Genomic DNA, 26,438 nt, shown 5'->3' on the forward strand with positions numbered 1-26,438 from the left:
AGAGTACAGACTGATTTACATATGGCTGGGTCTTAACTGAGGTGGCATGGTGAACAAAAGAAAAATGGATTTAACCCAGATCTCTTGACTGGGGGTGAATGTTTGAATTGCTCTGGATTCAGTCAATCATCTGTGTCTTCTACATTCAGTTTACCACATTAACATGTTCCTCTGGCTCTCCTCCCAATCTGCCCCCCTCCAACATCCTAAAGCTAGGTATGTACTATATCAGGATATTGTATATTTGTCCTTCTTCCTATAGTCTCCCACATTTGGAAATTTGCTTGTGTTGGTCCCCAGCTGGGAAAAAAACCTCAGCAGATACTTCTGTAGTTTCCAACTATAGGCCAATAACTTTTCCCGCTCCCCACCAAGATTGTAGCTAGAGCAGTAAACTGTCCAGTTTAGATCCCTCTCAATCCAACACCATATGGCACGACAGCATAGAAAGGGCACTGTTGGCAGATTTGCTAGATTTTTGACCATGGTACACAGCTGCACAGATCCAGGTGAACTGATCTGCAGATTTTGACAGTTCTCCATACTACCTTTATTTTTGTTGGGAGTCTGCAACACTGCCTTAAAATTACTACACACTCACCTATCTGAGCCATCTCAAATGGTGATGTTGGGCCCTTACAAATCAATTAATTCCATGATTAAACAAGAGCACTTCAAGCATAATTTTGTGCCCTACACAGTAATGTTTTCCTTGCACCCCTTCGCACAATCAGTCAAGACCATAGGCATTTCTTTGTTTTCTCACGCTAACACTTCTGTGTCTGGTCATATCGTTTCCAAGAACATTTTAAAATATTTAATTATTCAGTAGCCAAGTAGACCGTTTGCAGTAAAACAGATTATGATTTCCATTTATTTATATTTTTTACCACCTCTAATGGCTTTTGGTCGAAGGACTGATTGCAATCAGAATTGGGCCCTAGTCCTGTCCCATTCGCAAATGCAAGAAATTTTGGGATTTAATAAAAAAAAATCCTTTACATTTCAGATCCCAGCAATATCCGCCTCTTGATTTTACTTATTGAATTCACTTTTTGGACTTTGTCTTCCAGTCAGAAAAAAAGCATGGTTCATGCTCTGATCACATCATGGCTTCTACAGTACATTTTTAGGTCTCGCCTAGCGAATGCAGCGCATGCGCTGCTTCGCCCTGGCCAGTCTGTTGTGGCTTTTAGTAGCGAAGGGAGGCAAACAATGTGCGCACGGACATCCGATGTGCATGCACATGGCGTCTCCTCTCCCACTGCGCGCTTGATTCAGCCCCATTCACGCGTCTGACAAGAGATGTGCACGCGTTTGCTGTGCGTGCACGGCGCCCGCATTAAATCATATCGCAATGGAAGAAGGCGGCTACAGGGCTCGACAAATCTGAAAAAATTTACTAGTCCTGCAGGTCTAGTAACTTGGAAAATCCCCTCGACCCAACTGCAACCTACTTGACCTCTCTGAAAACGGAGCAAAAGTGACAAGTTAACAAGATTTAAAGGCATCTTTATTGCTCGGTCCCTTTGTGAGCAATACAAATGCCTTTAAATCTTGTCATCAGTTCACTTTTGCTCTGTTTTCAAAGACCGAGGACAAGTTAGTTTGTCTTCCTACTCGCCAGAAAGGGCGAGTAGGACCTAAAAATAGCTTGTCCTCATCCATTCTCCCTCGCAAATGCGAGCGGGCGAGTGGATTTGTCGAGCCCTGGGCTAGCTACCCGGTTTGCCGAATTTGTAACTTGTTGCTCACAGCTTTCAAACTATTCCGTAGCTGACCTCCAATACAAAGGGTCTCCTGTGCTTTAGAATAATATAATACAGAGCATGCACAAATGCAATGACTCTCAATGTCCACATTCCTGCACAATTATTATTTTTTTCTTCTGTCCATTGGTTTGACCTGCCAATTAATCCCTTTTATCTTGTTTAACCCCCTGTCCGTCAACAGTGGATTGTCGAATTCCTAATTTTGTCAGTTGTGCATTAAAGGAAACAAACACAGACCCTGCAGGGGCGACTAGGTTGTTGGCCTGCTCCTGTAGAATGTGAGTAATTGGGCGCATGCCGCCTTTTGTTCAAGAGAATGGAAATTCCTGCTAAACAATAAGTGTGAAATTTGACAGTTTGTAACAAGGGGGGGCGCATCTACAGCAGCACCCTGCTAGGAGGCCACCGCTGGGGCACTGCTTTCTGTTGTGGAGGCCACTACTGGGGCTCTGTGCTTTTTTCCTCCGGCACACACGCACTTAAGTTAGGTTGTACGTAATCCTATAGACCAATGTGCGTTGCGCACAGATCTCTGGAGCGGGCGCATTGACCCACGCCAGCTGCTCCTGATTCCTCGGAGACAAACTGCGAAACCTGCCTTGAGGCATCTAAACTGGCTTCCTATCCGGGCTAGGATACAGTTTAAGGCTGTGTGCCTGGCCCATTGAGCCATGAGGAAATCAGGCCCAGCCATGCTTCAGTCCTTGGTCACACCTTACCATCCCCCCCCCTCCCCCAGGAGTGTTCGCTCTAGCACCGCCTTTCTTGCCACTTCACTGAAAGTAAGAAGATCCAGGAGGGGTGGATGCTCCTTCTCCCTAAATGCGTCCAATCTATGGAACTCCCTCTCTTATTCTCCGAGAGGAATCCAATATGCTGGCTTTCCGTAAACTTCTCAAAACTCACCTGTTCAGCATTTAATTTATTTAGGAGCTTATAAAGCGCGTGGCTACCCCCAACGGGGGTGTCCCGGCGCTACAGACTGGAGGCAGCAGTAAAGTCTAATGCTACTAGAGGTTGGGAAACAACCAGGTTTTCAGATTGAATAGAAATTCAGATGCGATCAGCCGTAGACACCGTGGTAGGCTGTTCCACAGTCTAGCAGTCACAACAGCAAAGGCTCTTCCCCCTCCCCATCCCCCCCACCCCCCGTTTTGGAGCGGCGAAAAATGGGAGAGTGGAGGAGGCGAAGATGATTAGATCTGAGAGCTTGGGCAGACTGAACAGGCTTTAGCCTGTAACTGAGATAGGCCGTTCAGAGCTCTGAAAGCCAGGACCAAGGATTTAAATTGGATGTGGTAGGTCACTGGCAGCCACCAGTGCAGTTTCATCAAATACGGGGTAATTGAATGGCGTTGGGGGATATTGCAGATCACCCTAGCTGCGGCATTCTGCACAATCTGTAGCTGCTTAATCAGATATGCTGGGGCTCCCACATACATGCTATTAGAATAATCCAGGTGAGAAGTGATCAGGGCATGAATGACGGTCCTTCGCTAGTCCAGGGGAAGGAAAGGTGGAATTTTCCTAATCATATGGAGTTTACCGAAGCATGCCGAGGTAACCTTATTAATTTGAGTCTTACATGATCATTGTCACATTGGAAGCCCAGATTTTGAGCGGATTTAACTGGTACCAGGGGAGGGTTAAGCTCCGATGGCCACCACAGTGGAGAGGGAAGTGGGGCACTTTGATTGAAGAATAGCACCTCTGTTTTATCCCTATTAGGCCTGAGGGTGTTGAGGGTCATCCAAGAGGAGGAGTTGGTAAGGCAGCGTCTAAAGTTGGCAAAGCCGCCGTCTGAGTGATCTCTAAATGAAAACACAAGCTGGGTCTCATCAGCATATGAGATCACACTGACCCCCCCCCTCCCCCAGATGCCACTGCCTCTGCCAGAGGTGAGAGATGGACATTAAAGAAGAGGGCTCAGTGCAGTGCCCTGTGGTACGCCGCAGATTATATTTTTTCCTCAAACAAAAGACCGGAGGAAGACCTGCTGAGTTCTACCCTTCAGAAAAGATCTAATCCAGGCCAAAGGGGTATCCCGTATCCCAAGACTGGCCAGTCTATCTGAAAGAATGGCATGAGAGATGGTATCGAAAGAGGCGGACAGGTAGAGGAGCACCAACCTGGCCTCCTCGCCTGCATCCACAAATGGTCTCGGATACCTCCAGTAGTGCGGTATCCGTACTGTAGCCGGATCTGAATCCGGACTGAGTCATGGAGTAGTTGTCTAAACTCCAGATAGCCGGCTAATTGCTCTTGCACGACTTTCTCAAGTATTTTGGCTGGTTTAGGGAGAAGCAAGATGACGATAATTGCCGAACAAAGAGTGGTCGGCATTGGCTTTCTTGAAAATGGGAATCCGCATAGCCTGCTTCCATAAGGAGGGGAACTGACTTGAGAGTAACGACGAATTCCAGATAAAAATCAAAGGGCCTGCCGGGGGGGGCGGGCGAGGCGAGAATGCTAAGCACCTGGGCAGGATCTGGGTCCAGTGGAGACCCCGATTTACACAGCTGCAACATAGTCTGAGCAGTTTCCATAGATATAACTTTAAATGATACCAATGCCTCCTCCTGAGGGACCTAAAGTTTCGGCGAGGGGGTTGCAATGGGCCTGATTAAAAGAAGCAGAAATATCAGCAATTTTATCATGAAAAATTTGAGACCGTCTGAGGATTTGACATGGGGAGATCGGACATGCCAGGGCTGAAGGCTTAGCAAATTCCTTCACTATCTTAAACAGAATTTTTGAGGAGGTTTCAGCTGCACTAATTTTGTAGACCAAATATTCCCTCATAGTGGCCCGCTTAAGTTTATGAATTTTTTTTAGGGCGGCTCTATAGGTAGCTTTAGCGACTGTATCATCCGTTAGTCGCCAGCTACGTTCCAGTTTTTTGCACTTACTCCTTTCAGTGCGTAAGGCCACGGAGAACCAGGACGCTGAGGGTTTTGTTCTGTAGGAGGATAAGGTTTACACCGGGATGATTACGTCAATAGAAGAGGGAAAGACTGGTGTTAAAATTGGAGACGTCGGTGTTCAGCTCATTGGAGGTCTGCCAGATCGAATTAGCAAGAATGGGTTCAAGGGCATCACAAGTGACCTTATGCCATTTTCTGCCGAGATCCCTGGCTTTGGTTGATGTATCAGGTGGTAGGGAAACGGCCTACCTAAATGGAATCCGGTAATGGTCAGACCAGGTAAGGGGGAAGGGTTGATTAGAAAATAAGAGATCAAGGGTGTGGCCTGCTTGTGTATGGCCCTGTACCTGCTGGAAAAGGTTCAGGCCATGCAGGGTATCCAGGAGAGATCTAGCCTTCGCGCATGCGGCAACATCCACATGAAGGTTAAAGTCTCCAAGGATAATAAAATGGGGATGCTTCAGAGAAAAGTCTGCGATCGTAGCGAGGAGTTCCGTAAGGGAAGACGGCGAGGCGCGGGGGGGGGGGGGGAGTTATATAACAAGTCACCTTCTAAGATTAGGGTAGAAGCATCCGAGATGGTGAAATACATAGCTTGCAAGATTAATGTCAGGGTTGGAAGAATCTTTGACCCATGTCTGTCAAGAACATGAGATCCCAAGAGTGAGTAGAAAAGGGGAGCCAGATATCTCCCGTGTGGCAAGGGAGAGATCTGCAATTAAGTAGGCAGGCCTTGATAGAGTCCGGGGGGATGGTAGGCTTGACTCCCCTTACCCTCACTGCATCCCACTCTAGCATGCCCCAACTGTCTCTCTGCCCCATCAGCGCTAGGAGGCCTCAGGGAGGCTAAGCGCTATACAAATCCAATTTATTTCATTCATTCTGAGTTTACTATCAGCTAGCTCCCTTCCTGGCCAGCGCTGAGGCACAGGAAGATATGGAATGTCTGCAGTGCGAGCTCACACACAGACTTGGAGTGATCAGTCAGATCCCATGGCCCCTCCCCACCTCTCCTGCGGCCCACAGCTGTGGAGGGGACAGTGTTCAACCTGGGGAGGGGCCAAGGGGCCTCTCTGAGCCCACCGCAGCTGGAGCCGCCCTGTAGAGGGCATGTGCGCGAGGATTGGGTGTGCTGCCCTGTGCCACAGGAACCTTCCCCTCTCACTCACTGCTCTGTGGTCCCTCCGATGGGCCATGCTGCTGGATGGGTGAATGCGTGGGGAGTGCTGTGCAAGTGATCCGCCCCACTCGCGCACACCCATGCAAGCTTGGGAAGAGCAGCCTGCGCTCTGGCTCGAGGAGGTCTTATGCGCTCAGAGGTCTTGGGCTGAGGATCTTCTGAGTGAGGCCAACCTGCTATACGTGCCGTGACCACTCGCGCCTCGTTGGCTTAACTCCAACCTTCCTGGACGGCTTAGGGACCATCCTCCCCTCCTGGGATCCGTGCCGAGACAGTCTACCCCTCTGAACCGGTGCTGAGACCACCACCTTCCCTGGAACCCATTGTAAAGATGGTCTTCATGATCTAAAGTAAATCCACTGGAAATTTGTGTGCGATATCACAAAGAAGTTTATTAAAGTATCAGGCAACAACACCACGAGAATGCATCCTTCCTCTCTGAAGTCCAAACGACAAACTGGCAAGTTTTACCGTTTGTACCACAGAGGCCAAGGCTGCATCCTCGAGTACACATTTAATAAATAACATACTATCAAACAGTAGACTGCATGCGCACCTAACAGCAAGTGTGCGCATGCAGCCAAAGTCATAAAATAACAATGTGAGCGCGATTAGCACGTGAGTAACAAAGCACCGTGAAAGCTATCATAAACATCAGTACAACATATTACATCACCCTCCCCCTTTCACAAAGAAAAGAAGGTTACGATAAATAAAAATCCCTATACTTCGAAGGAAAAGAACAATTACGTGTCGGCCTCACTTTCAGAATTAGGAAGTGTGAAATTTTCTACTATTGGATTTGTAAAAGAGTCTTCTGACACTTGATTTTGGCAATTCTGGCTTTGAATATCACCATTAACTGACGATTCATTTTGCATGCCTAAATCATCCAAAAAATGTGAAAAATGTAATTTATCATGCAACATTTCTTTATTTGAAAGAATCTTACTAGCCTGATCAGGAGTTAATTTAACTAACATCCTTTTACTCCACCAGCCTTTCTAACCAAGAAATAAAGAACCTTTTGAAATTTTCACAACCTATATAGGGAGAGAACCTTGACAAACCTTTCTTAACTCTCATCGGAGATTTAATCAACACCCAGTCTCCAATTTTAAAGTTGCAAATATTTTTGCAAAACTTACTGTCAATTTCTTTTTTTGCACAGCTTGTTTCAAAGAAACATGTTTAAGCATGTTTTCTTTATCTTTGCAAACTAAACCATTATCAGTTTTCTTTAAAGCTTTAATCCATGAAGGACAGAGTACCATTAGGATCTCTTTTTCTGAATAGTCTAAAAGGAGAAACACCAGATGTCGAGTGTGAAGTAATAAGATATGACCAAATTTTCTTCTTTAAAAATGAATCTACAGGTACTTTCTCAGACATAGCCGTTTGTATCCCTTCCTTAATAACTCTATTCATTCGCTCTATTCATTCGCTCAACTAAACCATTTGATGCTGGAGAGTATAAAGCAACCGTTAAATGCTTAATATCATGAGTGAACAAAATTTTTTCCATAACAGTTGACGTAAAATGTGAGCCATTATCTGTAACTAGTTCTTTGGGAAAACCCTCAGTAAGAAAAATCCTAGACAAAAAGGTGATCACGGAAGAAGTGGGAGAAGAGCAAAATTAAAATTCCACCCATTTTGAATAATCTACTAAAACCAAAATGTATTTACTGTCAGAAGGAAGTAGATCAAATGGACCTGCGAAGTCTAGAGCCAATTTCGTCCATGCCTCTTCAGGTGTTGGTACGGTATGTAGTTGCAATTTTGTAGTTTTCCAGTGCTTATCAGATACGTACTACATACATTTATCCAATTGGTGACATTCGACTCTAAGGCAGGCCACCAAAAACTTTCTTTTAACTTTCTTGAAGTCGCACCCATACCTAGATGCCCCTCATGTGCTATATAAAATTATTTTGCGTAATGATGTGGGAGGTACTGCTAAATCCCCCCCGCATGACTAAACCTTCAACTAAAGAGTTCTTCACTGACTTGTGCAAAAGATTTAAGAGGAACAGGTAGGGAACGTTCTTTAGGCCATCCAGACACAATCATATTTTTGACAGCCTGAAGAACAGAATCCTCTTTAAAGGCTTTAAGCCAATCCTCCTGAGTTACATGAGGTAAATTGGTGATGACCTCTTCAACTGTAGCCACCACACATTCCACATCATCAAATCTGGAAGATGAAGAATTATCCTCCACTGAACCTTAAGACAGTCTGCTCTTGTATTGAGACCACCTGGTATATACTTAATAATAACATTATACTCCTGCAAATGTGACAATAACCTTACTAACCTAGATGATGCCTTACCTGTGCCATTACCCGATAATAAATTAATCAAAGGTTTGTGGTCTGAATTTCAAATTGTATACCCCAAATAAAAGTTTTAAACTTTTCTACTGCCCACGTACATGCTAAGGCCTCTCTATTGTGCTGTAGTTTGTCTCTGCAACAGACCGAGATCTTGAGGAGAATGCCACTGTATTTTCTTTGCCATTAACCTATTGACATAATACCGCACCTAAGCCTTTTTGACTCATCAACAGATAGGACACATTTGTGTCCAGGAGAAAATGGAGACAAAGCAGGAGCCTGAAGAATTAACTTTTTCACTAACTCAAATGCTTTTTGCGCTTCATCATTCCATAAAAAAATGTGTTTTTTTTTTTTTTTATAAAACACGCATAGGCTGAACAACTTGAGAATAATTGGAGATAAATCTTGAATAGTATTCTGTCATACCCAGAAATGACCTAAGTATGTCCTTGCTTTGAGGAACTACAACTCCTTCAATAGCTTTTGTTAGCGAAAATTTAGGACTAATACCAGAAGCTGAAATGGTATGACCTAAATAATAAAGTGATTGGACCATAAACTTACACTTGTCTGCCCCCAATGTCACTCCAAAGTCCTTGAATTTTTCAAGAACTTTTCTTAAGGTTATTATATGATCACTTCTATTTTTGGAGTAAATTAATACATCGTCTTGATAAGCCTGTACTGACTCAATGCCTGCCAAGATGTGATCCATAAACCTCAAACACACTCGCCGCAGAGGCTAGACCAAAGGGTAACCTAAGGTACTTGTATGCCCCAAACGGCGTAATAAATGTGGTAAGGTCAGTAGAAGATGTGGTTAAAGGAATCTGATGATACGCTGATTTTAAATCAAGGATGGAGAAACAAGTGGCTCCAGAAATGTTACATAAAAGATCCTGGATTCTGGGCAAGGGATGACAATCCACTATTATATTCTTGTTGAGCGAGCGTAAATCAGCACACAAACTAATTGAATTATCCTTTTTTCTCACGATCACAATTAGACTTACCCATTCAGTAGATATAATAATCCCTTCTGTAACTAACTTATCAAGTAACCATTTTAAATCATTTCTTACACTCCGAGGAATGGGCCTGGCCTTGTGTGAAATGGAAATAGCATTTTCTTTTAATTGTATAAAATGCTCAACCTTTGTAATTTTACCAATACATGTCGTAAAAACTTCTGGAAAATTATCAAGAATTGTTTTTTTAAAAGTCAAAATTCAAATCAGCAACAGAAGAAATAGAGACATCAGAATTAATTTGAATGGGATTATCTGAGTCTGGAACTAACTTCAACCCCATTTTTGCTAGATCTTGCCACCCAATGCTTACCTTCATGAGCCACATGGACTTTAGTAAAAAAAAATCCGCTCTAAACATGAAACAAATTCGGTAAAATAACCAGACATTTGAAAATCATGACCCCCATAAGCCTTAGGAATAATGTCTAATTTTTCTTGAAAGACCAGTGCTTCTCAAACAGCAGATTTGAAATGATAGTAACTGGAGCTCCAGAATCAGCCCTCATTTCAAGTTTTATATCACCTATGATAACCTCACCTAGTGGTTCTTTGACTTTGTCATCAGAAACAGTTACATTTTCAGTATCAACAGAAAGCATCAACCTTCCATGGTATCAGAAAGAACATGGCCATGCTCACAATTCTCTTCGTTTGATATCTCATTAGTATCTGAACTGCTGACCCGGACAACTCTTTTGCTCTTAGACACGGTATAAAAATGTCCAATTTTTCCACATTATTGCACTTTTTGCCTAATGCTGGACAAAGGGGGCTATCACCGAAGTGTGATTTTGCCCCACATCTGTAGCAGTACATTGAGGTTTTGTTCTGTTTAAATTGATGAGGTTTAGTATACCTTGACCTGTAAAATGTTATTAATAGAAGAGTCAACTACATTAACCGGTGAAACTGCATTAATAGGAGACACATTTTCATTATTTAAACAACTTGAAGTGATGATGGATCTTTCTATTCCTTTCGCCACGACAATAACTTCGGACAATGTTGGGTCTCTGCAGCTGAGTATCCTTTCCTGAATCTTTTTATGAAAGCATGAGTATACGAACTGATCTCTTATGATAGTCTAAATTTGCCCCAAAGTTACACTCCGATGCCAAGTTCTCAGAACAGAAATGTAATCTTCAACTGATTCATCTGAGTTCTGTTTTCTTTTCCTGAAATTGAATCTCTCTAGCATTGTGCTCGGTTGTTCCAAAAACTTTTTGTTTAATCTTTCAATTGCATCTGAATAAACATTCCAACCCTCTCCTGGAGGTGGAATAGTGACTGGCAAATTGTAAAGTTTCACGACCAGCGCTACCCAAAAAGCTATACAAAATGGCTAATTTGCCTCAGCATCTATAGCTACCAAATAGTTCTCAAAAGATTTGAACCATAGCTTCCACGGTTCCTTTGGTTTACCATGACGAGGTAAAAATTGATCCAATTGAATAATTTGCTGATTTGACATTTTAAATAGTCTTGAGTACTTAAAATAAACTGTTGAACGCGATATTATCAATTTCCTGTCTTATAATTAATTTTGATGAGAAAGTAAATATTTAAGTCTTGAAATTGGAAATTCAAGCACGAAAAACCATCTTTTTCAAACTTGGTTCGTTTTCCTCCAAACTCGGAGATCGTGCTCCGGTAATCAACAAGGAAATGGCATGTAACCAATCGTATTTGAAGAGGGGAGTGGCTGCGCGTTTGTTAACCAATGAAGTGAGCTCATACATAAACGCGGACTCACCCTAAGAGAGGTGCTTCACGGATAGACTTCGCGGTGAAAGGAAACATGACGAATAATAATCCAGAGAGACTTCCGCTTTTTCCACCGAAGCAGAGAAGTCGAGTCGCAGTAAGTAGATTTGACTGCAGGCTTAATCTTGATAGGCAGACAATACAAACTTTGTGGTGTTTAAAATTGCCAAAAATCGTCGCCAATTGTAAAGATGGTCTTCATGATATAAAGTCAATCCACTGGAAATTTGTATGCGATATATCGAAGTTTATTAAAGTATCAGGCAACAACACCACGAGAATGCATCCTTCCTCTCCGAAGTCCAAACGACAAACTGGCAAGTTTTACCGTTTGTACCACAGAGGCCAAGGCTCCATCCTCGAATACACATTTAATAAATAACATACTATCAGAAACGGTAGACTGCATGCGCACCTAACAGCAAGTGTGCGCATGCAGCCAAAGTCATAAAATAACAATGTGAGCGCGATTAGCACGTGATTAACAACGCACCGTGAAAGCTATCATAAACACCAGTACAACATATTACACCCATGTGAGTAGAATGGCTTCTGTGTGCTGTGAGGCGCCTGGAAACGGAACTTTCTGCTTGGTTACAATTTACTTTAATTAAAGCACTAGGTTGTCGCCACGTTTCTGGAATTAGACATCATTCCCCTGCAGGATGCTGTGATGGAAGCGTGAGTCCGTGGGGGCAGGGGGCATTTTTATCCTCATTTCACCCGGGTACAGTGTGCATGCTGTAGAACATTGAAAATCATACTAACTACAAATATGAAGCACTTTTGTGCTTTGCAGTTCGTTTTAAGAACACCAGCCTCTGACAAATTAACAAGTTTAATGTTTTACAAATGCGCCTAGCGCATTTAGTTTAGTCGCTAAAGCAGTTCTAAAATTTAATGTACGAGCTCCACATATATGTCTTAAAAAAAAAAAAAGAAATCACTTTCACCCATTTAAAACCTCAGTTGCACCTTTGATTTGTGGAAAAAAAGTGATTTTTATAAAGACAAAAGTGAAACCAAAAATTTCCATTTTCTATTATTTATTTGTGATAAATTTGTTTTTGTAAAGTAGGCCAATAACTGAAGTACGGATTATTTTAAGGTCATGGCACTTCTCCGTGTGATCTTCCTGTCTAGTCATTAGTAGATTGCATATAATTAGCCCACCACTGTTTTCCTTGGTTTGTGTCCTGTTACTACTGTATCAATTCACTTTTGTACACACAACTGTTTGCAAACACCAGCTCAAATTAAGCACCGGCTACTCACCTTGCACGTCACGTGTGCGCTAGGCTTGTGCATTCTGGGACTTGTAGTCTGCTTTTCCAGTTTGAAGTACTTCAAATACATCATGTGGCTGCCTGGTAGTTGCACAAGATAAATAAGCAACAACTATGGCTTTGTTGTATATAATATTGAAAATGCTTTGCGGGGGTCAACAGTGAGTAAACGACATTGTCATTTAGAACGCCATTACTTGATTAATGCTTCACGAAAGGAAAAAAAAACATAACCTTTTCAATGCCAATAGCTCAAAACAATGTAATTGCGAGACCTATTGCATTGTAAATGCTTGTTGTATTTGGGCGTGCCAAAATACTCTCTTTAGAGATTGCAAGTGGTTCAGAATGCAGCTGCCTGCTTTGTTCTGAGTACCTAAACACCGTTGTATTTCTGACTGTGACATACATTGACTTCCCACTTCAAAAGGGTGCTGTGTAAGTTCTTAGTTCCAACTTATAGAGCCCTAAAGAAAGAATGTCCAGGCTACTTGCAAAAGCTATTACAATCCTACTATCTTGGTAGTTTTAAGATCTAGGAGTGCTCGTTGATTGGTCCTAGCATAAGGTTTGCAAGTGTTCACTTGGAAAGCAAAGGAACAGTGTAAGCTGTTTCTCACTGATGTACGTCTATCTTCATCAAGGGCTGTCTCTCGAAAAATGGTGAAACAAAAGTTGATTTTATTCCCGTTTTCCTTGCAGCTTTCCTAGTGCCAAGACTCCCTCGTTGGGTAGCTGTTGCACTTAAGTACATTTTAATTTGTTTCCTTCATTTAGCGCAACCTGTGCACCAGTGCAAGTTGTAGTAGAGATGGAGGGTCCAGCAAATGTGTCTGGTCCATTCTGTCATATTAAAGAGCCCAGAGGCATAGAAAGCGGGTGCACATGTTCGTTGCTTACCTAGTACTCTTTCGATAACCGAGCACAGGATGTCCAATCTGGAAGCACAGGGAAATGACTTGCTTAAAAGTACAGTTCCCTAGTGTTTATCTCCTAAATTATTCTGCAAAATCACTCTTGTGGTCAGACTGGGAATAGTTCCAACCAGTGTAAATTGCATTCATGAACACACAGGACTATGATTAGCAAATTATCCTTCTTTGAGGCCAAAATTGAAACCAATGGAAAGGTTCGCCCCGAACACCAACCAGACTAGTCTACCTTGGTCTTATGTAGCACATGTCTATAGTGTATGTTGCAAGAAAAAGAGAAAGGGAAGTTGTGGGACAAACTCACAAAAATGTACATTCTAGCAAACTGCAGGTATCTATTTCTCCAGTTTTGGATTGATTAAAGCATGTGGAAATATAATCCAAGTTAACGATTAACAGGTGAGCTAGAAAATAGATCACCTTACACAAAGCCGTATCGAGTTCTACTTATACCACTACGCACTGTCTTTATTTTCTCTGTCTAGACCAAAGTGCTGTACCAAGGTGAGTGATTTAATATGTTGCTTCCTTGCCGAGATTCATCAGATGTTCAGCTTTGTAAAGTGATTCCATCTGAGAAGCAGCCATGTACAAAAGTGATCTTCCTGTTGTTGGGTCACAAACCATGATGTAGGTAATTCTTTTTATTTTTTTTATTAATCATTGAATTTTCTAATTTGGCTTTTCAAAGGATAACAATCTGATCTTTAATCATCCTGGATTTAGTTGTTGATAATCTGTTTTTGGCTTATGTGGTTTGGCGGAAATGTCGTAAAATTCAAATTCCTTGAGATGGACTGTTTTTTTTTGTGCATATTTGGAATACACATGGTCTTCGGTTTTAATGTTTTTATTTTGATAAATGTATTCTCATAGCAAATGTATTCTCATAGCAAAACCAACTTGGTTATCTTATATGGAATGCTATTTCAACAAACCCACTCTCTTTGCTAGCTTGGATACTATGCCAGGGACGTTTTCCTGCCCGATTTAAACCAGAATCTGCCTATTAATGCTTTGACGGGTGGATTTAACCAGCTGAGGGTCTGCCGGTCATGCCTGGGAATAGCAGCAAGACTAACTTGAATAGTTTGTCTTGCCAGCTTCAAGGAAAAGTTGCATTTAAGGCACTTGCAGCAGCCTCTTTCTTTTGCACCAAAACATCTCCAATTAAAAGGAGGAAGTCTGATCGTGTACTGGGTTTTGAAAGCTGCCTCCACTTTACCATAGAATCGGACTCAAACAGTTTGGCACACTATACGCTCTGGACAACTGTAATGTGTGGTTTTGATTAAGGACTTGGCAGTGGCACTTTGTAGGTGAGCTGAGGCCACTCAACCTTGCATTTGATTATCAAAATTGACTAGCTCCTATTGGAGCTCTCAAAATTGTCTGGTTTTGTACTAGAGTTGCAGGCTGCCCGAAGATCAGGCAAGGGATTGGATAGACATCGACTTGGAGACAACCATGACTCAACCTCCAAGTCACAAGATCCCATCACATATGCAGGTACCTAGGGCTCACTACTGTCGCCTGCCATCTTTAACCTTTACATGATACCGCCTGGTCCTCTACTGTCATAACTTCATCAATATGCCAATGATACACCACTCAATTTTGAAGTCTCTATTTCAAGGTGCAATTCCCTCACACTGTTGCGCATCATACAGACCTGGGTGTCCAGCACCTACCTGAAGCTCAACCAACACAGAATTCCTGCGATTTGCCAAGAACAACATACAAGATTCAGTTTAAACCTGGCTCAAGGACTTGAACCCTGAGGGCTTTGAACCACCATCTTTCCCCTAATGACCAGGCACTTGGGTTCACCCTGAACATCAACCTCTCCCTCAAGGTACTCGTTGTCCAAAAATAAAGATCACTTGGTACCAGCTCTCTTCAAAAGAAAGTCTTTCTTTCAGAAAGCCACTTCTGAACAGCTGCTCAAGCCCTCGTGCTCTTGAAACTGGACCTTCCCAAATTCCACACCGGCACCCCTTAAAGGGTGTGGAAGCTGCAGGCGAGGAGAGGCTAGGGGTTTCATGCCTCTGGCCCCCGATGTCTGCGCTTGTCCCTCATTGCCAGCGAGGAACAGCCTGATGGCCTGAACACCGGAGCACCCAGGGAATGAGTAGTGACTCCCCCTTCCTAATTAGTGTACCGATGAGAGCCGTGAAAGCTTTATAAGCACTCTGGTCGGGCAAGGAGGTCGCCTGGCCCAAGATGGCCGACGACTAAGACATTGCCTGCTAGAACCACGAGAGATACGAAGCTCCCCTTGCCCCTGTTCACCAGAGCACACTGGAGCACGCAAGGAATGAGGAGCAGCACCTCCCCTCCCTAATGGTTTCCGATGTGAGCCGGGAAAGCACTTTAGGCACACCTCGGTTGGGCAAGGAGGTCGCCTGGCCCAAGATGGCCGACGCCTGAGACAGTGCCTGCTATAGGCAAAAATGATTCGAAGCTACCCTTGCCCCTGACCACCGGAGCACGCAGGAAATGAGGAGTGGCTACCCCCCCCTTGGTGTGCCGATTGGAGCCGGGAAAGCATCCTAAGCACACTCCGGTCGGGCAAGGAGGTAGCCTGGCCCAAGATGGCTGACGCCTGAGACATTGCCTGCTTTTAGCACAAAGGATTCGTAGCTCCTCTTACCCCCTGATAAACGGAGCTCGCAAGCGGAGGAAGGTTTGGCTCCCCGTCCCTGGCTCTGCACAAAGGGAAGCTGATTACAAAATACTGACAAGCATCAATATCAACAAGGATCCAGAAAGACCTGAAGATCTTGCCTGGACTCAAAATAGCCGACACATAGGACTTCTCCGGCCGAAGGTTCTGCCACTCACTGGAAGTGTTCAAGCTCCCGCCCTCCAGGCCACCCACAGGGATGAAGGCCTCCCCACCCCATTCCTGACCAATTGGAAGCCAAAAGTCCCAGAAAGTCTTAAAGCCTATGCCTGGCCCCAAGATGGCCGACGCCGAGGACATCTCCACCTAATAGTCTGCAGCATCCACTAAGCTCTCCGTGTCACCGCCCACTGATTCACTCACTTGGATGAAGGCTCCCACCTCCACCTCAGACCTGACTAAAGAAACCCCAAAAAGGAGCCTGACCACGCTTTGGACTAGCACGGAGTGCATGCCTGACCTTAAGACCACTGACACTATCCCTCACCAGCAAAAGAGAGTAAGCCACTTAACTCTCTTTAGGTCCCCTACACACTGGAAGGCGATACCTAGGACGCCAAAGCTGTCTTGCAGCCAGAAGGACGGGGCTCAGAACATCGGCTCTGTGGAAGATAACGCTCGCGAGCCCTGGGTTCCCCTTATCGACCCCCGCACTCGAGGTGAGCAGACCTCCAGAGGAAATATCGAAAGGTGCTACCTGTTTTGCGGCGAGGGGTTTGCCCGAAGGGGGTGCCTTTTGGTTGCCTGACTCTGCAATTGCGGCGCCCGTGACCCAGCAGTGCTGCTAATTCTCACTGCTCACCGTGTGGACTCCTGGGGCATGGTGGCGTGTGGAGAGCCCTGGGAGTGGCAACGCGACTTTAACCACGCGCCCCTGTTTGCTGCTGAGGAGCCCGTCATGGCGGCGGCTCGCAAACACGGAATCGAGCCTCCCTTCACCAGACTTTGGGTCTCCCCAAAGTCTGCACGGCCCGCAAACTGTTCCACAGCACCCGCCTCCCCCCGTGACGACAAATTGGCAAGAGTAAAACACTGAGGTGACCAGAGCGACCCCATCATGGCCGAAAATGTTGACTTCTCCCCCCCCCCACCCCCCCCCCTGAACTTTGACTTACTCTTCCCGTCCAGGACTGCGCCTACCCTTATGCGAATATCTGCAATTCTTTCTTTCCTCCCCGCTCTACTCCTCTCCACTTACCTGCTACTGACCTCTGCCCTCACCTTGTCCTGGCGCTAGTCCCCACCCTGCTTACCCGTGAATTTTCCCTTGGCATGTGAGATCTATCTATTTTGCCTGATGCCAGATGGAGCTACCTGGTTTAGCTATAGGGGAGAAAGGTCGGGGATTCCATCCTTGGACGTCACCTACCCAGTCGGTCTTCAGTCAGACTTCCTTTCATCTCTTCCCCCATCCTCCCTCTATGTCTCTCCTCCTTCTCCATGCTCGTTTTATTTTTCCCTTGAGACCTAGCTATTTGACCAAAGCCCAGTGGAGCTACCTGATAGCTATAGAGGAGATGGGTTTTGGGATTTCCCCTCGACCTTCACCTACCCAGCTGGACTTTGGGCAGACCTTCCTTCGTCTTTCTGCTGTATCTCCCCTTACCCTTTATACTCCACTTATCTCGTTCTCTATGATCTTGTAATTGTTTTTCTAGCAACTGTTGTATATTGAAACGGATGTAATCTTGTAATTCTGTTGAACCTCATGTAAAGCGCTCTGATAACTCCGGGTCTAGCCAGCGATATATAAAACTCTTTAAATAAATAATAAATCCTACATGCTGCAGCACATCTTATCCAACGTGTGAAGAAATATGATCTCATCTCCCCACTCTAACGGAACCACGTTGCTTCGTTTGCCAGCTCTCACCATCTTTAAAAACAGCTGTTATTAAAGCTGTCCCGACCGTGCCCCTGCTTATCTTGCAGAGACACTATCCATCTCTGGTGGTTCTCTGCTCTCCCGCAGTCAGGACCGTGTAAAGCAGTGTAAAGCGGGGAGAAAAGCCTTTTTCATCTATGCACTCGATAAGGAACCCCATCCCCTTGTTAATTAGGACCGCCCCAACACTGCTCCAAATTAGGAGCGTTGTAGACTTGTCTCTTTAAAGAACAGTACATCACAATGTACTAGCAGTCTACAACCCTTCTTCCTCTCCTATTAAGCATTGACCTAATGCTTGATTTAAACCATGTACAATGTTCGCTGCATTTTGGCTTGGTTCGAGCTATAGAAATACTGAATGTATGTCTAATTACCTACTGGCACCAGTAGGTAGTTCCAGTTAGGGCCATGTTTCCATAGGAAAAGTAGTTTTTGACTTGCCTATATCTGTGGCGCTGTTTGACAAATCTTCATGAAATTTCCCCCTAATCCTGTCATAGTAAGTCCTGTTGTGCATGGAAAGTGTCTGGGTGATCCTTCAAGCGCAGGCTGACAAAGGGGGGATGGGGGGGTAGGTAGGGTCAAAAACGTTGTTTCCCATGTTAATTTCCCTAGGACTTCTCCACATGCTTACAGCCTGAACAGTTCGACTGAATTGCACCAAATTTGTCAAAGGTAGCTTTGGCTACTCAGTTTCGCTTTTTCTTATTTGGTGTAGTTGTTTAGAAACTTAAGAAAATACAGCTGGTGATCTCTGTGGCCGTGACGACTTCGTGGAAAATAACTAGCTTGTGCAGGGAAATGCAGAGCTCTGGTTGCCTGCCAACATTTCAAACAAGTGTAGGAATCTGCTTCACCGATTCCCAAAATGTTCAGAGGGCATGCTCTTAAAGAGATTTTAAACCACTCTGAGTGGGAGGATGTTTGGGGGGGGGTGGGGGAGATCTCCCCTCTGGCCCTAATTAAAGAAAGGAGGGGGCAGCACAGCTCTCCCTTCTGGAACCATTGATGCCCCTCCCCCCCCCAAGGGTTCTCTCCTGCTTTGTCCCAGGGTGCCCCCCCCCGACATATCTGTTTGCTGTAACTTGGGAGGAGCTTTACCTCTCCCGTCAAGCCACGGCAAACACTCTGCTTCCAACAACCCTCGCTTGCTGGCAGTAGAGCAGAATTGCTTATTGCTTTCAGACGGAGCGCCCCATGTCTGAAAGCAATGCTGGCTCCATTGGGAGCAGGGGAGCTGGCAGGGACTGTGGGGGCCTTCTGGGTCCCCAGCAGTCCCAGTGGAGTGGGATTCCCTGCCCAGAGAAAGATGGGCAGGCACCGGGGAATGGGAACCTCAGACCAAATCCAGGGGGGGTGGAGCTCCCCTCCCTCATCACTAAATGGCCACGCCCAAAGGCTAAAATCTGCCCCTTCCCTAAAAAATATACTACAGCTGGTTCCTTCATTAAATGTACAGAAATTTAAAAAAGGAAACTCACGAGAATGAAGTAAATCAAAGTGGCTATAGGTTACTTTTCTTTTTTTCTTTTTTTTTTTTTTTTTTTTTTTTCTTCATTGTAAGGCTGTCACGAACATATTCATAGCTGGAAAGACTTAAATGTGACTTATAAGTGATTTAATAGTGACGGGTATTTAGCGTGAAGATACTATATATATATATATATATATATATATATATATATATATATATATATATATATATATATATATATATATATATATATAGCGCTATACAAAACAGTATATAAAATGTTAGAATCAATAGACATCCGTCCCTAAACCCAAATCTACAGTTGGCCCCTGTGAATTCTGTTATTTTGCGTGGGGTGGAGAACGTAGGGTATGGATTGTTTGGATACGTCGACGTTTCGATCCTGGATTGTGCCTGATTGCAACAGAGGCACAGCTGGCTTTCAGGACAAAGGATGGCCAGCCTAACTGGACAGAACGAATGAACAATGAGTGGGGTGTGTTTCACATGTGATAAAAACCAGTGGTCCGCAAGAACTACCAGTAGAAGTGGTATGGGGGTACCACTTGGAGTCCTTATTAGAATATAGAGGCCTTCCCTTATAAACACACATTCTGGCTGGAGAAGTCACCGGAAGCCCCACCCCCTTTACTGCCACTCTGCAAACTTGCCTCCTGGTGCGCTACTTGTTGGAGGATGAAGTTCTCTTGGGTGCTGAGGGTACTTGGGAGCCAAGAAGCCCTCCAGTTATCTCCAGTCAGTCCCACTCAGCAGAATTGCTGAGAGCTGGTCTGAGGCCCGCCCCCTTTCTCCACCACTCTGCAAACACAATTACTAGTTAAATACCATAGACTTTCACCAACAAACTAAAGATTACAGGGGCGTTATAGTTACAAAATAGAATTAAAATAACCTTAGAAATTCACTGGAAAAAAAGAAGCGTACAGAGACGTTTATAGTTGGGCTCAGACTTGTATAAAACAAAATGCAGGGGCATTAGTTATAGTTAGCTAAGTAACTAAAGCTGCTGAATTTCTGTGGTTTTGTACGAGTGAAATCTGAGCCCTACTATAACGTCTCTGTAAGCTTTGGTTTTTGTCCATTGAATTTCTAAGATTTTTTAATTCGATTTCTGAACTAGAAGATCCCTGTGACCTGTTTTATAGCGAATATATAGATATAGCACATTTAGAATGCCTTTTCTTCTTTGCTGCCAGAGCCTCCTTGGATATTCTTTGTATTTGTTAGATGGTGGGATGCTCTCATGTTGTATCAAGCTACCATTCATAGCAGGGTGGTGAATTAAGGTTGGGCTCCTTGAATATGAGAATCTGAAAGATTTGGACATCCCTGACAGTATAAAAGCCCTTTGAAAAAATATCAGCATTAGCCCAGTTATGTTCAGTCTCGCGTGCTATGGCTGTGAATGGTGGCACGTGTAGATTCTGCACTTCAATGTTTTAAGGGGCTGCCTGACCTTTTGTAATTCTTGGAGGCTATGGATTGGGGAACCAACGTTGCCAGAGTTGGTATTGTAGCTGGCCCTTAGTAAAGCTGTAGTAAGTGAATTTGGCATTGGAGACCAGATTGCTGTGTTAGTCATGACTGATCTGTTTTTCATTTCAGTGTGGCTCTGCTGAATATATGGCCCCTGAAGTGGTTGAAGTGTTTACTGACGAAGCAACTTTTTATGACAAGCGTTGCGACCTCTGGAGCCTAGGAGTGATTCTGTACATCATGCTTAGTGGATATCCTCCCTTTATTGGAAACTGTGGGACCGACTGTGGCTGGGACAGAGGAGAAGTCTGCAGAAATTGCCAGGTAATTTCTACAGAATATTAGCAGGAGTATTTTAAAAAGTCGCTGTAGTTTCAAAATAGTGACTCAAATGAGATGCCATGATTCAGTCCTGAGCTTCCACTTAACATCCCAATGCATTTTGAGAGTGGAGTCTGTTATCCCGATTTAATGAATCTGCCTATGGTTCAGCAGAAAAATCTGGATTGAAAAGTGAATACCCCTCCGGAGTGGTGACCTACCCAGTACCATGATGCACATCAAGTGCAATAATCTGACTCCTAGCACTACTGTGCAGTGTACAGAAGCCTTCATTGCCAAATAACTACTGTTTTAGATTTAGCCTTCTTCGGCACTCAACTATAACGGTAAAGTGCATTCAAAAGGTGAGGTCTGTCCTAAGACTGATCGTTGAACATATCTTGTACAAGTAATAGTTTTCAATTAACTCTGAATTGGAGGGCGTCTTCTTCTTTTAAGACCTCAGCCACTGAAACTGCAAACCTTTCATACTGACCTATGTTCATACACAAGAACAGGTTTGGTTGCTACTATATTACCTTGCAATACCTCGGCTAACAGACTTGGGATAGTCACACAGACCAGGTCTCTTAAGGTAAATGATGGGTAAAACAAACGTGGGTTGGTGTATCAGTCAGACTACTTTCAGTTTCCAGCTCTGCAGAACTGTACACCCAAGTGTCTGAAGGCTAAACTATTCCAATACTTAAAGATGGAGGGGCAACTGTGTGTGTGTAGGGGGGAGGGGCGAGAATCAAATTATGCAAAATAGTGCTTGATAGGTAAAAGCAGAAAAATCCTCTTCACCATTTTTGGACCTTGCTATGTCACACTGGCATTGTGTTTTGGAGCACGAGTACTTTCCTGAAGGAAGTAGAGGAGATCTCTTTCCTTATGCAATTGTCACTTTTGGGCTAAATTGGGGTTCCAGGTTGGAGAAGCAAACTCTCACTCGGACAGCTGTGTATTGAGCCTCAAAATTCTGAAATTCCATGACCTGGTAGATGTGTAAACCCAAAGAAGTTGCTGCTGTCCTTCCGTCCTGTTCCTGGCTGTGTATAGGAGACGTTTTTAGGTCTCGCTGAGCCAGCGGATGCGCTGCGAGACTGTTTAGTAGGTGAGTTTTCAAAGGGCTACCCCACACTTTGGCTGGCCTAGCGTTTGCATTCACGCGAGCAGACGCCATCTTTCACGGGTCATTAAGTGCACCACTCTGCCACATGTCTTGTGGCTCCTGCCATGTCTGCTTTTGACCCTTGCGTGCGCACACCACTCGGCTGCACGTCTTAATAAATTTCCCACGCTGTGTTTCTGTTTCTCTCAACCCTTCACGCTTTCATGTGTTTGGAAAGAGAAGTAGGCAACACGTTCAGTGGAATTTAATTCCCCAAAAATATTTTGTGCTTGCGTTTTTTTGCACTAGTTTTCCAAGGAGATCTCCAAGTCCATGAATTCACAGGGGCGGGAGCCTTTCTGCTAATTATGGCGAATTATTTCACACACCCAAACTGCTAACAACTTACCTCAGATGATTCGAACTTCACTTTCATTAAACCATCACTTAATCTCACCTCACTACGAAGCACATACCCAACACCCTCCCACCACTTCTACCATCCAGCACCGCCCCCTCCTGGCGCCATCATCAACTAAGTCTAATCCCAGGACGGCCCTGGCAGCGTCCAACCAACGCAGCGGCACCTGCGGACGCCATGGCCAATGAGCACTAGGACCTGAATCGGCAAACTAACGATTGGTTGAGGTGCTGACAGTTTACCAGTCCCCGAACATTTTAAATATTACTAGTCTTCCTCTGGCCCAGACGACTCAGCCAATCCAATGCTCAACATATTTTCTGTCACGTGACCCGGAAGTACAGATATTCTCAACAGAGGTCTTTGTCCTCAAAGGGGTCCATGAAGAACAAAAGGGTTTGAGCTGCATTTACAGACCACTGTGTAAGTAGCGGGCAGGTCGGGACGTAATTGCGTTGCTTTTAAAATGGACAGTTCCCCCTAGATGGGTGGACATGTCTTCCAGAAATTCGTTCTGTTTGGAGGTGTTTATGGGTTCCTTCTTGCAGTTTTTATTTTCTTGTTTGATTCTCTGTTCAGGGTAGCCACTATCAAAAAATTATTTTTCTCAATGTAGCCTATGGTTTTAGTCTTCATCCTCACTGTAAATTTGCTTGATTGTCGTAATTTCTCCCAAGTGGATAGAGATGTGTGTTGGATGGACACCACCTGCGTGTAGCAACGAGTTTCATAATGTTGGCTAACAAAGTGTACTGCTATGTGTTTGTTAACCGATGTAGAGTGCAACACCCAAATATTCAATACACCTGTCAGTTAAATGCATTGTGAATTTTACATTATATGGAACGTCATTCAGAAAAATGAAAATCTCGTAATATTTAGGTAGAACCAGTCCAGAGCATTATAACATGGTTGGTGTATCTTGCCCAAAATAGTTTGTTCTGTGTAGGTTTCTGCAAGTGATGCCTGAAGTCCTACTAGAACCACATTGAGGTTCAACTAGGAAGTAGCAAATCTGGAACCCACTACTATGGCCTTTTTCTGCTTCTACAAAACTGGTTGTGTAGATGAACATTGTTGTTCAGCATTTGTTATCAGGTTTGCTTTCTGGTGAAGAGTTATAATTTTAAGGCCTGTTTGTCGGACTGTATGTGTATAGTGTACAGACATCTATGGTAACCATTAGCATACGTTGCGTATCTTGTTCATAGAAGGGTACGTTTATGACATCCATGCAAACCGTCGGCATGCCTGGCATCCAGTGAACATCGGCAAATGTGTTCAATATGTCTTTCATATCTTGTCTAAAGGAGGTTAAGTTTGTGATGAAGGGAGTCAGAGTAAACCTGGAGAATGCTCCTTACCCAAATTTGTTAAACTTAATTTTCTTCCCCAGTTTCACTTGACACTCGGATATGTATAAATTGAAAAAGTAGTGTTGCAAAAGCACCTCCCCACTTGCCACCCCTTCTACAGCCAGGGCTGTGTTTTTGTTCGTAGAATATGCGGATCACCACCTAATTATCCTTCTGGAGAACAAGCACCATTTACAGTAATCATAGACTGCTTCCCTGAGTTGTTTAGTTCTTGTTCTAGTAGATTACAATATACCTTCTCAAAAGTAGTTAGCATTGTCATCTAGGCTTTAGGGCTTATAAGTGTTTACCCATGCAACAGTTAATGTTGTTGCCCCAAGGATATTTTTCTGCATAACTAAATACTTAAGTCCCAAAAGCGAGACCTATTGGCTATGTCAATGCTTGTTACATGAAGGTTGCTGTATGATTTACTGAAATTAAGTGTGCAAATACATTGGTTGCAGCTTTCCATTGGCATGAATAATATTACAAATTCGGAGTACTTCAACTGGAGAAGAAATTATTTATCAAACTTTATCAGATGTACCGCCCGGTCAAGTATTTCTCAACACATTTCTCCACTGGGAGCTCAAGTCCGATTTGAGTATGGTGTCCAGCTTGGCTTGTGCTGGCCTGCTAGAAGAGGAAGCTGTGTAAGCAGCCACACTGGGTGTTAACCATATCCAACTGCTTAACACTGAATCGCTGCCAGGGTCTTAGCCACATAGTGTCATTCAATAATTATCAAAACTGAAAAAGCTTCGTCTGCTGTTCTGACAAAATGTCTGGTATCTGGGTCAGATCTAGCTTTGAAACTAAAACCTCAAAATTGGCAAAGGGTTAAGGCTGCAGTCTACACACATCCTATCCCACTGTCCCCATTACATTGCATGCATTAAAGTCTGAGCCCCTTGCTCAGTCCTACTAGAAAGTAACGCAAGGCGTCAGAAAATTTAATTTCTCCAAAGACTTGCACTGCATGTCAAATATAAAGTGCTGGCACTGCATGTAAAAGGTCTGTTACTAAACTACAAGGCAAAGCTATCACTTCATCAGAATCATCACTATACATGTCTTTGTGAATGCTTGGTTTGTACCACTTAATGCCGTTGTAATATTTTTACTGCGTCATTTAATAATTTACATGAACGTTCTGCTTGTATCTTTGCAATCGGTGCATCTGTTAGTCATTCCCACCCAACACATATTCCTACTTTGTTTGTGACAGAACAAACTGTTTGAAAGCATCCAAGAAGGCAAGTATGAGTTCCCTGAGAGAGATTGGGCTGGCATTTCTAGCAGTGCTAAAGATTTGATCTCCAAGCTCTTGGTCCGGGAGGCAAATGAAAGACTAAGTGCTGCTCAAGTGCTTCTGCATCCATGGACAAGAGGGGTGAGTATCCTATGACTTCCTAAGCTCCAAGCATGATTTTATTTTTTATTTTGTCATTGTCACATTTATTTTAAACTGTGGTTTAAACATGTTTGAGAATCCCATGATTAATAATACTGCATGTGGTGTGTCCATTTCTGTTTAATGGTAGACGGCCAATCTCAAGGTATCAATGGGAAAAAATGTATTCTATAATCCTAGTTCTTTAAACATTGGACTAAATTAAACCCACACTCACCACAATGTGTCAAGCTAAATAGAAGCTTGTCATCTTTGGCACCACGTTCTTGAAATTCTGCTTTTAGTCTTGTGCTACTGGCTCTTCCAAGTGTTTGGCATCTTTGAAAGCGAGGTAAACATGACCTAACAAAATATGAATGTGTGTGTATGTTCGCTCGCACTCTTCCATGTATTAAAAGTATGGGATAAAGATATATATTTTTCAGTTCTCCTTTAGTTCCATGTATTTTCTAGGTGTAAAATAAAATTTCACAAATTGAATTTGTGCATTTCTTAAATGCAACACTACTTAGGTATGCACTTTGGACAGCCAGCATCATTTGCTTGCAGAAAATTAAAGAACCTTGACCGGGAAAAAAAAAACCCTACTGAGGAAGTTAAGATGATCCAGAAGTCGATGACTCCAGCAGTAGTCCCACTGGGTGCACTAACCGTATCCCAGAAATAAAGACTGAAGATCTGCATCTTCCGAAATCAGCCAAGAGGATAGAATTCTAGTAAAAACGCTTGGCTATAGAGAATGAAAGAGCTGAGATTGGGCCTAGACATGGTGGCAGTAACATTTTAACTAGGGAGAAGGGATTGTTCCCATATATACAGAGGGTGATATGACCAAGTGGTTTACAGCCTTTGAGAGAACTTGTAAAATGAGACCACTACATGAGGTATTGGGGATCTCTTCTCTTGGAGCTGTTCTCAGGCAAGTGTAGGGATAGGCTCCTGACACGGAGTCAGATGCTGAGTTCTGACCTCATTTATTTTATTTAAATGTATTTATTTAAAGATTTATAGAGCGCATGGCTGCCCGTGAGCATC

General features: G+C 43.7%; 1 protein-coding gene across 3 annotated transcripts in view; it reads left to right on the forward strand.

Annotated features, from left to right (window-relative positions):
• The window catches only part of MKNK1 (MAPK interacting serine/threonine kinase 1), a 183,597-nt gene that overhangs the window by 140,491 nt on the left and 16,668 nt on the right, over positions 1-26,438 (forward strand). For 2 of the 3 annotated variants that reach the window (XM_078671672.1, XM_078671673.1), the window contains exons 10-11: positions 20,905-21,099; positions 25,218-25,382. In XM_078671672.1, the coding sequence (XP_078527798.1) occupies positions 20,905-21,099; positions 25,218-25,382 (360 nt within the window). The remainder of the gene's footprint in view (positions 1-20,904; positions 21,100-25,217; positions 25,383-26,438) is intronic. The other variant, XM_078671674.1, reaches the window with a different exon arrangement.

Source organism: Lissotriton helveticus, chromosome 1_2 (genome assembly GCF_964261635.1).
Source record: "Lissotriton helveticus chromosome 1_2, aLisHel1.1, whole genome shotgun sequence".
Taxonomy (NCBI): domain Eukaryota; kingdom Metazoa; phylum Chordata; class Amphibia; order Caudata; family Salamandridae; genus Lissotriton; species Lissotriton helveticus.